We start from the raw sequence: 11,789 nt of genomic DNA, 5'->3' as shown, positions 1-11,789 counted from the left end.
TATTTACCGCACGTGTATGTTATATCGTGAATACTACGCATGATTTAATTTCCGCACGTTTTATTTATCTGCGCATTTGGAACAGTATAGATAGACCGTAGGTTGTGGATATACTGTTGCTATTTGGATAAACCTAGGTAGGTCAAAATTTTAAAATTCAAATTCATTCTCCTTTTGGGAATATACCAAAGTTAACACAAAACTTATTAAAAAATTATAATTTTAGTTAAGAACGACATATTGTAACGATGGTTAAAAAAAATATTCAGCAAAAAATTATATTTTAACTCAAAATTATGAAATGAAAAAAAAAATGATAATTTCATGATGATAGGATCATGTATATTCAAGTTCAGTATTAACATAAGATAACATACCCTAACTACACGCATAGCTAATTCGTCGAATCTTTTGTTTTTAGAAACAAATAAGACGATGAATGCTACTGCTCTACTGGACGGTCTGGACGGGAGAAGCTGGCATTCTGTCTGCTTTACTCCACCGAAGCCTGAAGACTGCTAGGGTTTCTCGCTTCCTGCTGTGTGCCTTGGCCATGGCGAAGCCAAGCCGAGGTCGTCCCTCTCCACCGTCTGGCTCACTTTCGGGCTCGTCCTCTCGCTCGCGCTCTCGATCTCGTTCTCGTTCCTACTCTGGCTCCGACTCCCGCTCCTCCTCTCGCTCCCGATCCCGCTCTCGCTCGCTCTCGCGTTCCCGCTCCCGCTCCAAATCTTTCTCCTCGTCTTCCTCTCCTTCTCATAGCGCCAGCTCTCGCAGCCGCAGCCCTCCAAAAAAAAGGTTCTCTCCCTGTTTCTCTCTGCATATGCGTATGTGTATCTTTTTTGTGATTTGGTAGTAGTTGCAGGTGTCATTTCATTAGCGTTTTCTTTTTTGAACATTTCTCCCTAGGACACTGTTCTGTTTTTGTTTCTCATCCTTCCAAAACATGGATAGTGATCCTTTTGGAACCAATGTTATTGCAAGGACTGAAGTTCTTCCTATTTCCTAAGCAACCAGCTGCTAGCTTCCACCTGAAATGCGAAGAAGATGTTTTATTTTTTGGGTACTTTATGATATGCAGATGATCCCCCCCCCCCCCTTCTCTTTCTAACCTGTCCTTCTAAGAACATGTCGGGTAACTGGCTTTCATCAGCAACGAAGTGCTGCCCAAACCTCCCTCATGATCTTCAAAATGAAAGTTCAATAGATAAATTGAATTCCAGATCCGTGGAACAATCATTAATTGATAAAATCATAACATCATTGATGAAACTAATAATAATATGTGTTCCATACTGTTATAGGCTTATAGAACTCTTTATCTGCATCATGGCTTGGGCTGTGGACATTTTAAAAAGATATGGAAGGAATTTTTTTTTCTCCTTTTCTGGCATGGCAATTGTTTTTTTTTTCTTCAATAGAAACCAGTATATTGATTTCTTGTTGTCATCGACACGTAGGGATGTGTTGGTCAGCAGTAGTGTGCATTATTCTAGTCAAAGAGCTTCTTGGGATGTTTCTTTAGTGAGGAATGCTCATGATTTGGGGCTGGGGACTTTTCTCAAATATTTCTGACTTGCTGAGTAATGTCGTTTGAATATGCAAAGGGTATGGGATGGGCTAATGAGGGATTTTTTAGATGGGGGCCTTTTGAATGGACCCTCATTTGGGAAAAAAAAAGGCAAAATTAAAAGGGCCTAGAGGTGACAATATTAAATTTTCTTTGGAAGGATATTTGAAAGATTTGTGTCCCTACAAACCTATTTCCTGGTTGATGATTTTGGTTGCATGAATTGGTCCGACACTTGTTGTTATGCTGTGTTAGGACTAGAAAGAGTTGAGACTTTCTGTTTTTACACTGGGAAATTTCTTGATTGATAGCAAGAACTATAAAGTTGAAAATTTTTGCTTTGGTTCCTCTTTCTATTTCTAGGATTGTGTGGAGGGTCACTTTTTATTTTTAAAGAGTTTAAGGCTTAAGACCAAGGTTGCAAGTGCCATACCAGTGAATGCACCTTTTTTTTTTTTTTATAATTAGGATGGCATATATTGGCATATTGATATATATATTTTTGATGAGTAATATTTATTGGAAAGGCAAAGGGGATGCCAGCCTGTAGTACAGAAAGTCAACCACCCTAAAGGGTGTCACAAAGGTCAAAGATTACATTATAGTATTAACAACAGTCCCACACTCCCACTATGCCAGCTGCTGACTCTGGTAAACCATTGCTCTTTGCTGATCTGGAGTGTTCAGGTTGAATTTTTGAGCACTTTACTATTCCCATCTTTCCAAACACACTAGAAAATTGCAAGAGGAATAAGAGACATAGCCTTTTTCTTCTTTTTTGTTGCCTGAATCCCTTTCCAAGTCCAGATAAGCCACCATTGTCCAATCAAAGTCAAAGCTTTAAAGATTCCTTGTCCAAGTGCAATGAAGGAGGATGCGCTATACTGATTTTGCGTCAGCCATGCAAAAGGGACATCTGTTGGCGATGAACAACCCCCTGCTTTGCAAGTTATCCAAAGCCAAGATCTTACCATGTGTTGTCTCCCAAGCAAGAAGGTCAGCTTTTATTTGGGCAGCTGTCTTCCAAATTTAGGTATGAGGAAATTAAAGCTGTTAGACTCCAAAGGAAAGAGCTTTTAGTAGAAGGATCTAATAGTGGAGACCCCCTACGTATCAAAGGTCCAAAATGGATGATTAGTACTATTTTTGGAAGTTGTAGAGAAAGCTGTTGAAGTCTGTGTGCTGGTTGAGTTCCTAATTTTTCACATTTCTGAGGAAGGGAATGTTCCAAAAGAGCCTCTGATATGTGGTTTGGAGGTGCTAACTGATGTAGGTATCTTTGTCACTGGCCAAGTTGTAAATGGCTGGAAATGAGACACTGAGGGCCTTCTTATTGCGCCACATATCATGCTAAAAATAAATATTGTCCCCATTCCCCATCTAATGCAAGAAAGGAAATCATTCCAGCCTTTTCTAATGAAGTTCTGCACCCCTACCTTGTGTGGTCCTCTAGTAGCTTGGGTGATCTAATCATTATGTTGAGCCCATATTTCACAGCAACGATTCCCTGCCAAAGGTGATCTTTCTCAATTATGAATCTTCACAACAATTTCCCTAAAAGGGCTTTATTGAAAAAATGGAGAGACTTCAAAAGGAAGCCTCCTAAACGAATGGGTTGCTTCACCATGCCCCATTTGACAAGGTGAAATTTGAATTCTGCCCTGAAGCTCTCCCAAAGAAAGCTCCTTTGATTTCCTTCATGTCTCTCGACAACTGAAGCCGAAAGGGGAAGGAAAGACATGAAATAAAAGAGAAGATTTGTCAAGGTTCTTTTAATGAGAGCGAGTCTGCCACCGTTTTCCATCTTTTTCCATCTTGCAGCCCAGAAGGATAGCAAGGAGAGGGCTGTCGATATTTCCTCCAACCGGAATGATTTCACTTTTTCCAAGATTAACTTTCAAACCGGAAACCGCCTCTACATCTTAGATTCAAAATTTGGAAAGGGTCATCCTTACAATAGATGAGTGTCTCTATTAACATGATATGTGAGACCTCTAGGACCTTCTATTCCTACCACCCTCTAGGCTTTGTAAGCGCCTTTTCTGTAGCTTTTTTCAACAACATGAGGCTCACCATCATCGGTGTCAAATCGAGATTCGACTTAACTGTAGAGTCGGTGCAAAATTTGAAAACCATGCGTACTGACGTGCATATAGTTAAAACAAGCAAAATTGGGAAATACATTGAGATGTTCAACAATATGGTGTTTGAGACTTGGAAGGTGCCGTGCCTGTGAAAGCATGTTTTTGTAGGTTCTAAAAATCGTACCATGTCTTTCACCATACATATATGATGTAAAGGGACTAGTCCATAACAAAATATAACCATGATCTACCATTCCCTCTCTCAAGCGTGTTGAAGCTAGTGTTCTATGAAGTATGAAACTAAACACACTATGTGACCCAAAACTAAGGCACAACCCTAATTCAAGATACCACTAAAAAGTAAGATTGGACACAAAATATTTTGGAATTGAATTTCTCTTGCTTATGGTGAATTTTCTGTGTTTTTTTTTTACAATAAAAATCATGTGCATTTTCTTTATAAACATTAGGAGAGAAACAAGAAACTTATAATGAAAAATGAGCTTATGTTTTAAAGGGAATGATCAATGAAAACATAAGAATTTTGAACTTTGCCGTTTTTAATAAAAAAGTCATTTTTAATAGCATGGGTTTGCTCTCTAACTAAACAAGAGAGAGAAGTCAATAAAAAACATAAACAACTTTTCTAAAAATATAAAAAACTAATGAAATCAGATCTTAAATCTAGGATGGAGGAGGGGTTGGCTAACCAAAAGCTCCACCCCGAGTTGACTTTTTTGGTTCTTCTCAGATAGGTTCCTTCTCTAACTTCCTGTTTTCTTCTAATCTTTGTATGGGCAGAATAAGGGGCGGCAGAATGAGAGGAGGGCCAACAGACTTCTTTTTTCTCCCTCTTGGAGGGCAAAACTCATGTAATACAAAGAGAAGGGCTCTATGAAAAAAGAAAACGGTTAAAAATCTTTAATTTTGGGTTTTAGAGGAGTTTCTTCCGACTCTTTATGATTTTTCGATTCATTACGATTCATTCGATCAATTCAATTCAGTTACTGATTCCCTTGAATTCACGCTCTGGCATTCTCCCATCAATTCAAATGATTGTTTTGACCTTTCTTGATATGAATCTTACGATTGCGAAATCAGAAATCTTGCTATTCTAACACTAGCTCAGCACGCGTCCATCACTGCAATGACAAAAAGGCGTAAAGGGTGATGCACAAATAAAAAAAGAAAATTTAAATTTCTGAGTCAATTTAAAAATTAAAAATGTAATGATCTTTTTTTTTGAACGGGGATCTTCGTGTTTCCGATATTTGGACATGTTCAATAACTGACAGCGATCCCTAACCGGTTTTACAAAAATAGCCTGTAATGGGACATCTCTTTACAACTTGTCTTCAAAAATTTTTTTCATATGGTAGTCAGCATTTTTTTAGATGCTAGCTATGCTGCCATTTTTTATTGTTGATTCTCATTTTCGGCAAGTCCTTCACTGCATGTACTTGGGAGGCATGCCAATGGAGCCTCTGGTGTCGTCTTCCTTTAATCCCAAAAGAGAAGTAAAAACTGAAAGTATAAACTGTGGATTAAACTTATGTGCGTCCATCATTTTGAAACCAATATTCTATGGTTTGAAATTTATTGTTTTAGCACTATGTTGATGTATATGTTAGACTGTACACCCTTTGGGCAAACTTTTTCAATTGGATTTTGATGCTCCAGGAGGTTTTTTCAACTATCTTTCCTATTAATCTATCTCTTGTGTCAGTCCCTTGATCTGGTCCCAGTGAAGATGAACTTCCTCTGAATTTCTCATTTGTAAAACCAAATCCCGTAAAAGTCATTCTTTTTGCCTGTACTTTATGTTCTTAATACATTTACACGTTACAACCATGGATGGTTACCAGTCAAGCTCAATAAAGCTGTCTCTTTAGATTGTTGTTGAGGTGCTTTTGGTTGACGGTGAGTCAAATGCTCTGTTTTTTTTTTGCCTTTGGTTGCATGCTTCCTTTTGGAAAAAATGTTGTGTGGAGTTTTTTGCAGTGGTTTCCTCACTCCCTCTTATAGGTTTTCCTTGTTTAGACCGATTTCATGGTTTTGGCGGGGTAAGGAGATGAAGGTTGTTTTGGAAGTGTGCTACTTTTGCAGTTGTGATGTAATTTTGGTTGGGGTATAGTGATACAATTTTTATGGTTTAAGTACTGCTTGCTGGCTCTGGAGTATTATTATATCTTCGGCAATTCTTGGAGCTAGGGTTCCTTTTGACGAAGTGGTTTGGTGGATTGCAAGGGATTGTCTAGTTTGCTTCATTAGCGTTTTCTTTTGTTTTTAGTCTTAGTTTTAGTTGATTCAGTAGGATCTGCAGTCTTTCTTCCTTAATGAATTTCTTTGTTTATCTGGGAAAAACATGATACTTAGCTCAATAAAAGTTCATCTGCAAGAGATACGGCTTACTTTTTTTTTTTTTTTTCCAGTAAGCCAATGTTTACGTGTGCTTTTTTTTTTTTTATTGATCTGAAAATGATCCTCCTAAGAAAAGGAAGCATTAAATTACGTGAATTGATGAAATACAAGTTCATCCATTATTAGTTAATTTATTGAGAGTGAATACAATACATAGCTTGGTTTTTCAATCTTGTTTTGCCTTTCTTCCTCGATTGTACTAACGTGAACATAATTATGCTTCTCTGAATCCTTCCACCCATTTTATATTATATAAAATCAGACCCTTTTACATGTTCTTTGATAGTAGTGGTAATACTTTTCTGTTCTGACCATGAAAGCCAATGCAATTATATAATTTTTTTGTCTAATGAAAATTTAGTGGCTCTATTTTTTTTTGAATAAGTATTGGAAGTGATATGAACTAAATAATTTTAAATGTTCTATTGAACCGTGCACTAGTCATTCTAAAAAGATAAAAATTGAAAATCCATGCATCTCTTGTATTTGGTCAATGAATTCTTATTTTGATGTTTTATTTATCTTCTTGATTGAGATGCTGCATGATTTTTACCATTTACTTTGTCTACAGTCCTATTGCAGCTGGCAAGCGAGGTCGCTCTCCACCACCACAAACTAAAAGAACTACGCCACCCCCAAGGTCAATCATATTTCAGATTAAGTTTAGAGCTCTCTTGAAATGACCTTTTACTTATAAAAAATTTCCCTATTGCATCTTAATTTTGAGTTTTGAGGGACTGTAGAACTATTCAGTTCTATCACTTTTTGTTCGTGATACATTTTAACTTTTGCCCCTGCATTGGACATGAGCAGGATGTATGCAAAATCCAAAAGTGCTTGATCTTAAACCTTAAATTCGTTCATTTTTCTATCATCATTTGTCTGGAAGTTAATTTGTTTTGTTATGAGTATCTTATGAGATTGTGAAGAAACATTCGGAGGGTGGGATAAAGTTTGGTGAGAGAGAGAATAAAACTTGCTGAGCGCCTGAGCCAAGTACAAAATCATTTACATGACAACAAATCAGTTAGTTCTAGAATGGATTTCCCATCGACAACACTAGCCCTGCTGTGCCAAAGGAGTGAAGTTTTCAGCCATTTACTCTTTCAATCTCTGTATGAACAAATCCTCTTCAAATCCTCTTCTATTTCCTCCACTCCACAAAACCCAAAAAACTGTGAGAGGGTTAAAATTCACAATTTTCTGTTTTTGTGCAAACCTTAATCCCCAATCAGTGTTTCAAGGTGCTTGGTGCATTGTGGTTTGTGGTGTGGGTATGGAGATGCGGTATGATACTTTGCCCAGCACATGGTACAACCGTACAGAGGGGGTAGGTTTAGTTGGGATTCTGGTACTTTTGGGATGATGGGAGATAAGTTGTTGGTTTGTCAGTTGTTGTTTTGGTATTTGGGAACAATATTTTAAAAGTGAAGGTGTAAGGTGAGGGTTTTTACCCAGATGAAAAGCCTCAAGGTGTTGTGGCGCAAGTCTCTAGGAGAGTTGAGGAGAGAGAGGGAAGGTGATTCGCCAGGACCTTTTTTTTTCTTCTATCAAATCCATTTTATTTACCGCTACAAATCTCCCACTGCCAACTTATTTCCTTTGAGCCACAACATTAGGAAGGCTAGAGTGCCATTCAAGATTTGAACCTTTGTCTGGGCAATGATTTCAAACAAGATCCATGATTTGCTTCATATCAGAAAGCCTTATATGGCTCTCATGCCTGATATGTGTGTGATGTGTCATGAGTCCTAGGAAACAAATGCTTACCTTTTCCTTTATTGTAGGGTTGCGACTCACCTTTGGAGTGCCTTATTTTCGTAATTTAGTGAAGCCTGGGTGCCTCCTTGGGCTGTAGGTAATTTTTATGCTTGTGAGTTACTGGTGTTTTGGTAAGAGCAGGAATGATGAAGTGCTTTGGGGTAGTGCTGTGTTTGCTAATTTGTGTATGTTATGGATCAAAAGAAATGTGCAAAAACCTTCAATGATCCCGCAACTTCATCAGCTTTGTTATGGGATAGAACTGTCCTTTTAGTCTCTATGTGGTTCCTCTTGTTTGGGTTTTTTAGGGGTTTGCCATTGCTGATCTTGTTAGGATTGATGGGCAGTGCTTTTGTAATTACTTTTGTAATTTTTTGGCTGTATTTCACTCTCTTCATGGGAGGACATTTTGCCCCTTCATTGTACTTGCTGCCTTGCTGGTTGTGCTGTTATTATAATTATTTTTACTATTAAAAAAATGATTTTTATTTAAAAATATATAAAATAAAGATATATATATTATAAATGATAAAATTTTATTTGATAAATTATGAAATCAGTTTGATAAAATTTTAACTCTTCAAATTCAGTTAACTCCAGCTGTCTTTATCTATGAATTGCAAAGCCACAGCCACATACATGTCCAAGGAAACAAATTGCTAATGGGCTTCAGCTAGTAAAAAACAAATATCACACACCTTTCTTGGGAGAATCAGAAAAGTCCTACAACTTCTCTCACTACCCAAACTTCAGTTCTTATCTCTCTCAAACTTCTGCTCTCACCTCTCACAAAGGATTTTTTGAGATTGGTTATGGTTGAGAGAGAGAGAGAGAGAGAGAGCACTTGAGAACACTGCACACTGGAGATAAGTGATAAGAGGGTTGAGATGCTGCAGGACCTTCCAACCTATAACGTGAAGAGCACCAGCAGCGGAGCTTCATCCCACCTGTCTCTTTCAGGATTATTTATTTATTTATTTATTTTGTTTTATTTTATTGATTTTGGGTTGGGAGGTTGAGAGGTCATTGGAGAAGCTGATGCGTGCAACCAGAGGGTGAGTGAAGGAAGTTCAATTGTACCCTTTCTTCTTTGAGATGACAGATAAAAGGGCTTCAAGCTCAAATCTATTTCGTTGGTTTAATATTTCTGCTAAAAAAATATATAAATTGGGTTCCCATGTGTACACCTTTTCTGGGAAGGTATAAAATGCATGGTTTTTCCTCCGAGGGACTGTCAAAGAGAAAAAAAGTGTGCGCCTTTCAAAACTTGACCTTTTTAAACAAGAGCCTTAATGTGTTTGGGCCCAAAAATATCCTGAAGAACACGGATAACAGATTTTAAAACACTGGCTTGGAATTTCTTGTTAGGGTATATTTTGAAAGAATGTGCATGGTCTTCATAATTTTTTTAAAGCATTGAGACTAAATGATATATAAGAATTTAATGAAAATGGTGAAAAATGTGAATGCTAACAAGTCTAATATTAAAGAAAACTTCAAATTCAGTAGTTTGTCTCGAGTAGATACAGTCAAGCTTAAATGTCTTGCAAGGACAAAGATGTCTGATAGATGCTAAAGCAAAAAATTGAATTAGATAAGTGATCAAAATTAGAACAACTGAATGAGTATATAAAATTCATGGTCCACTGCTTTTAGAGAAGGGAATCACAAATGCATCATGAATGGGTTTATAAACTTATTTATTTGTGTGAGTCCCCTTTGTGATTCCAAGGGGGTTGGGTGAATTAGGCAACACTGTTCCAACTTCCAACCAAGCTCATAATTTTCTAGAAATTGAGTTAGCCATTGCCCATGGATGCCAGGCATAAGGGCCACATCCTGTAGTTCTTTAGCCACTAAAAGCGAAGAAGAAAATGGTTTACAGTTCTGTCTCAGCTTAAAAGGGGTAATGCCTGTTCACCACGCTTTTCCCACCCTTTTTTGAAGGTTGCCAATGGACGTGATTTTCTTTCAAGTTGTCTCCCGAGCAAAGAAAGCACCTTTGTTGAGCTTCAATGTTCTGAAATTCCAAACCTCCGAAGTCATTCCTGTTATTACCATCACCTTGTAAGAATTCACTTTAAACCACCATCCTTTAAAATTTTGACTTCAATTCCCTACATCAATCATATTTCATGCAAAAGATTGGGGAAATTTGAGGAGGGAACACAGCGGTTTTGAGCTTGTGTTTAAAAAGTCATGCACCTTCTCATTTCATGACTACGATTGGTTAGTGGCATCTTTCCACATTCGCGGGAATGTGATGTCTGTCGCTTCTCATTCCCATGTTTGTTTGGGCACTGGAGCAGAACCTGATGTGGCTGGCATTAACGGTTATGGGAATAAATGATTATTGCAAAATATGGACATCCTATTCCCACCAACCCCGCGATAAGTTTCATAGGAATTCCATTCCATGGGAAGCCTACTTTTGCGACCAAATTATCCTTCCTATTTTATCGGGTTGGACATTAATGCCCTATAATATAATGTTATTACCCGCTATTATCATATTTAAAATAATACGTTATGAAGAACTATGAAATTATTATTGCTGTTGTTATTATTATAAAAATATAACTTAATGGTTAAATACGGATAGCATTGCCCCCCACTTACTAAAGTGTTCAATTTTTTCAATTTATGATTGTTTGAATTTTAGGACCTGGATTTAATTAGGTACAGTTCTTCATACATTGTTATACACGTGTCAAGGGTATAACAATTGTCTTCTTGGATTGCCTACTAAGATTTTCGTATCGAACCTAACTCTGACATGGGCATCCTGTGTACATTGCTGGGAATCTTACAGCACAAACCAAACAAAATATTTACGATGAGGCAGGCATCCCATTCCCGGGAATGAGATTCCATGTGAATATTTTTTATGCTGCAAACCAACTTTCTCATGTGAGTTACATAATCTTTCACAGGAGCATTCCTTCCCTTGCCCAATCTCTGCAGATCTGGAATTGTGGTTTTAAAGGATCTTCGTTTCTTCTGTCCTGTGAGTAGATTTTTGGAAACCTGGGGAGAGCAATTCTCTCATTCCCAAAGTTACCTCCTGCAATCAGATTCTGAGCCATCTTCCCTTCTTTCCATTAGCATAGGTCACCAAGTTAAAGTCTTGACCATACACCCAGGGATCTCCCTTTGTTTTCTCCCTGTAAATGGTTTAGCCCTTAGCAATTCCCTTGATTGGCCTTCCCCAGGCTTATACACACCAGAGAATAGACATAACATCTGCCAAGGACTTAAGAAAGCCATTTACAGTGGAATTCGTCTCCCTACTGTCAATGATCGCTAAGACCTTTCTATTCCAAGCACCATCACTTTCTCTGTAGTGGGTGATTACCAATTATGGTCCTCTAGATGCTATTGGTTTGTTGCCTATGTGTTCTCCTGTTGGTTTGTTGCAAGCAAACCAGATACCCTTTCCAATCTATTAGAAAGCTTTTGATAACAGCCCTTCTTCTAGCATTTCTCAATTCATTGACATTCCAAGATATGATTTTCAGAGTTTTCATTTGCTTAACATAGTGCCCTCTCCTATCTTTCTTCCCTCCTTTTTTTTTTCCACCCTTCACAATCCCAATTTTATCATAGTCGAAGGAAATTCCAGCCTTCTTTCTGCTGGTACAGCTGATAGTTCCCTATTTTTCTTAACACCTCCTCTTTTTTCTTCTTCTTACTTTCATTTTCCTCAAAAGAGATTGTTGACTTGCTCATTTAAACCTCCAAGTTGTGCTCAATTAGTTTGCTAAATGATCTTATCTTTTGCAGGACCCATCCGGACCTGTTTCTAAGATTGGTACACCAGTGTTGCAAGTGCTCTTTTCTTATTCTTTCATTTTCCTCAAAAAGACCGTTAACTCGCTCATTGAAACCTCCAAACCGTATTCAACTAGCTTGGTAAAATGATTTTACCTTTTGCAGGACACATCAGGACACTTGCT

At 37.7% G+C, this 11,789-nt stretch overlaps 1 protein-coding gene across 2 annotated transcripts in view; it reads left to right on the top strand.

Annotated features, from left to right (window-relative positions):
- Positions 1–370: 370 nt before the first annotated feature.
- Positions 371–11,789, top strand: part of LOC131164337 (serine/arginine-rich splicing factor SR45-like) — a 28,914-nt gene continuing 17,495 nt past the window's right edge. The window contains exons 1-2 of one of the 2 annotated variants that reach the window (XM_058121448.1): positions 371–795; positions 6,644–6,712. In XM_058121448.1, the coding sequence (XP_057977431.1) occupies positions 440–795; positions 6,644–6,712 (425 nt within the window). In that variant the 5' untranslated portion in view covers positions 371–439. The remainder of the gene's footprint in view (positions 796–6,643; positions 6,713–11,789) is intronic. The other variant, XM_058121449.1, reaches the window with a different exon arrangement.

This window comes from Malania oleifera, chromosome 9 (genome assembly GCF_029873635.1).
Source record: "Malania oleifera isolate guangnan ecotype guangnan chromosome 9, ASM2987363v1, whole genome shotgun sequence".
NCBI lineage: Eukaryota > Viridiplantae > Streptophyta > Magnoliopsida > Santalales > Ximeniaceae > Malania > Malania oleifera.
Note: the sequence above shows the minus strand (reverse complement) of the source record. Positions and strands in the feature narration are given on the sequence as shown.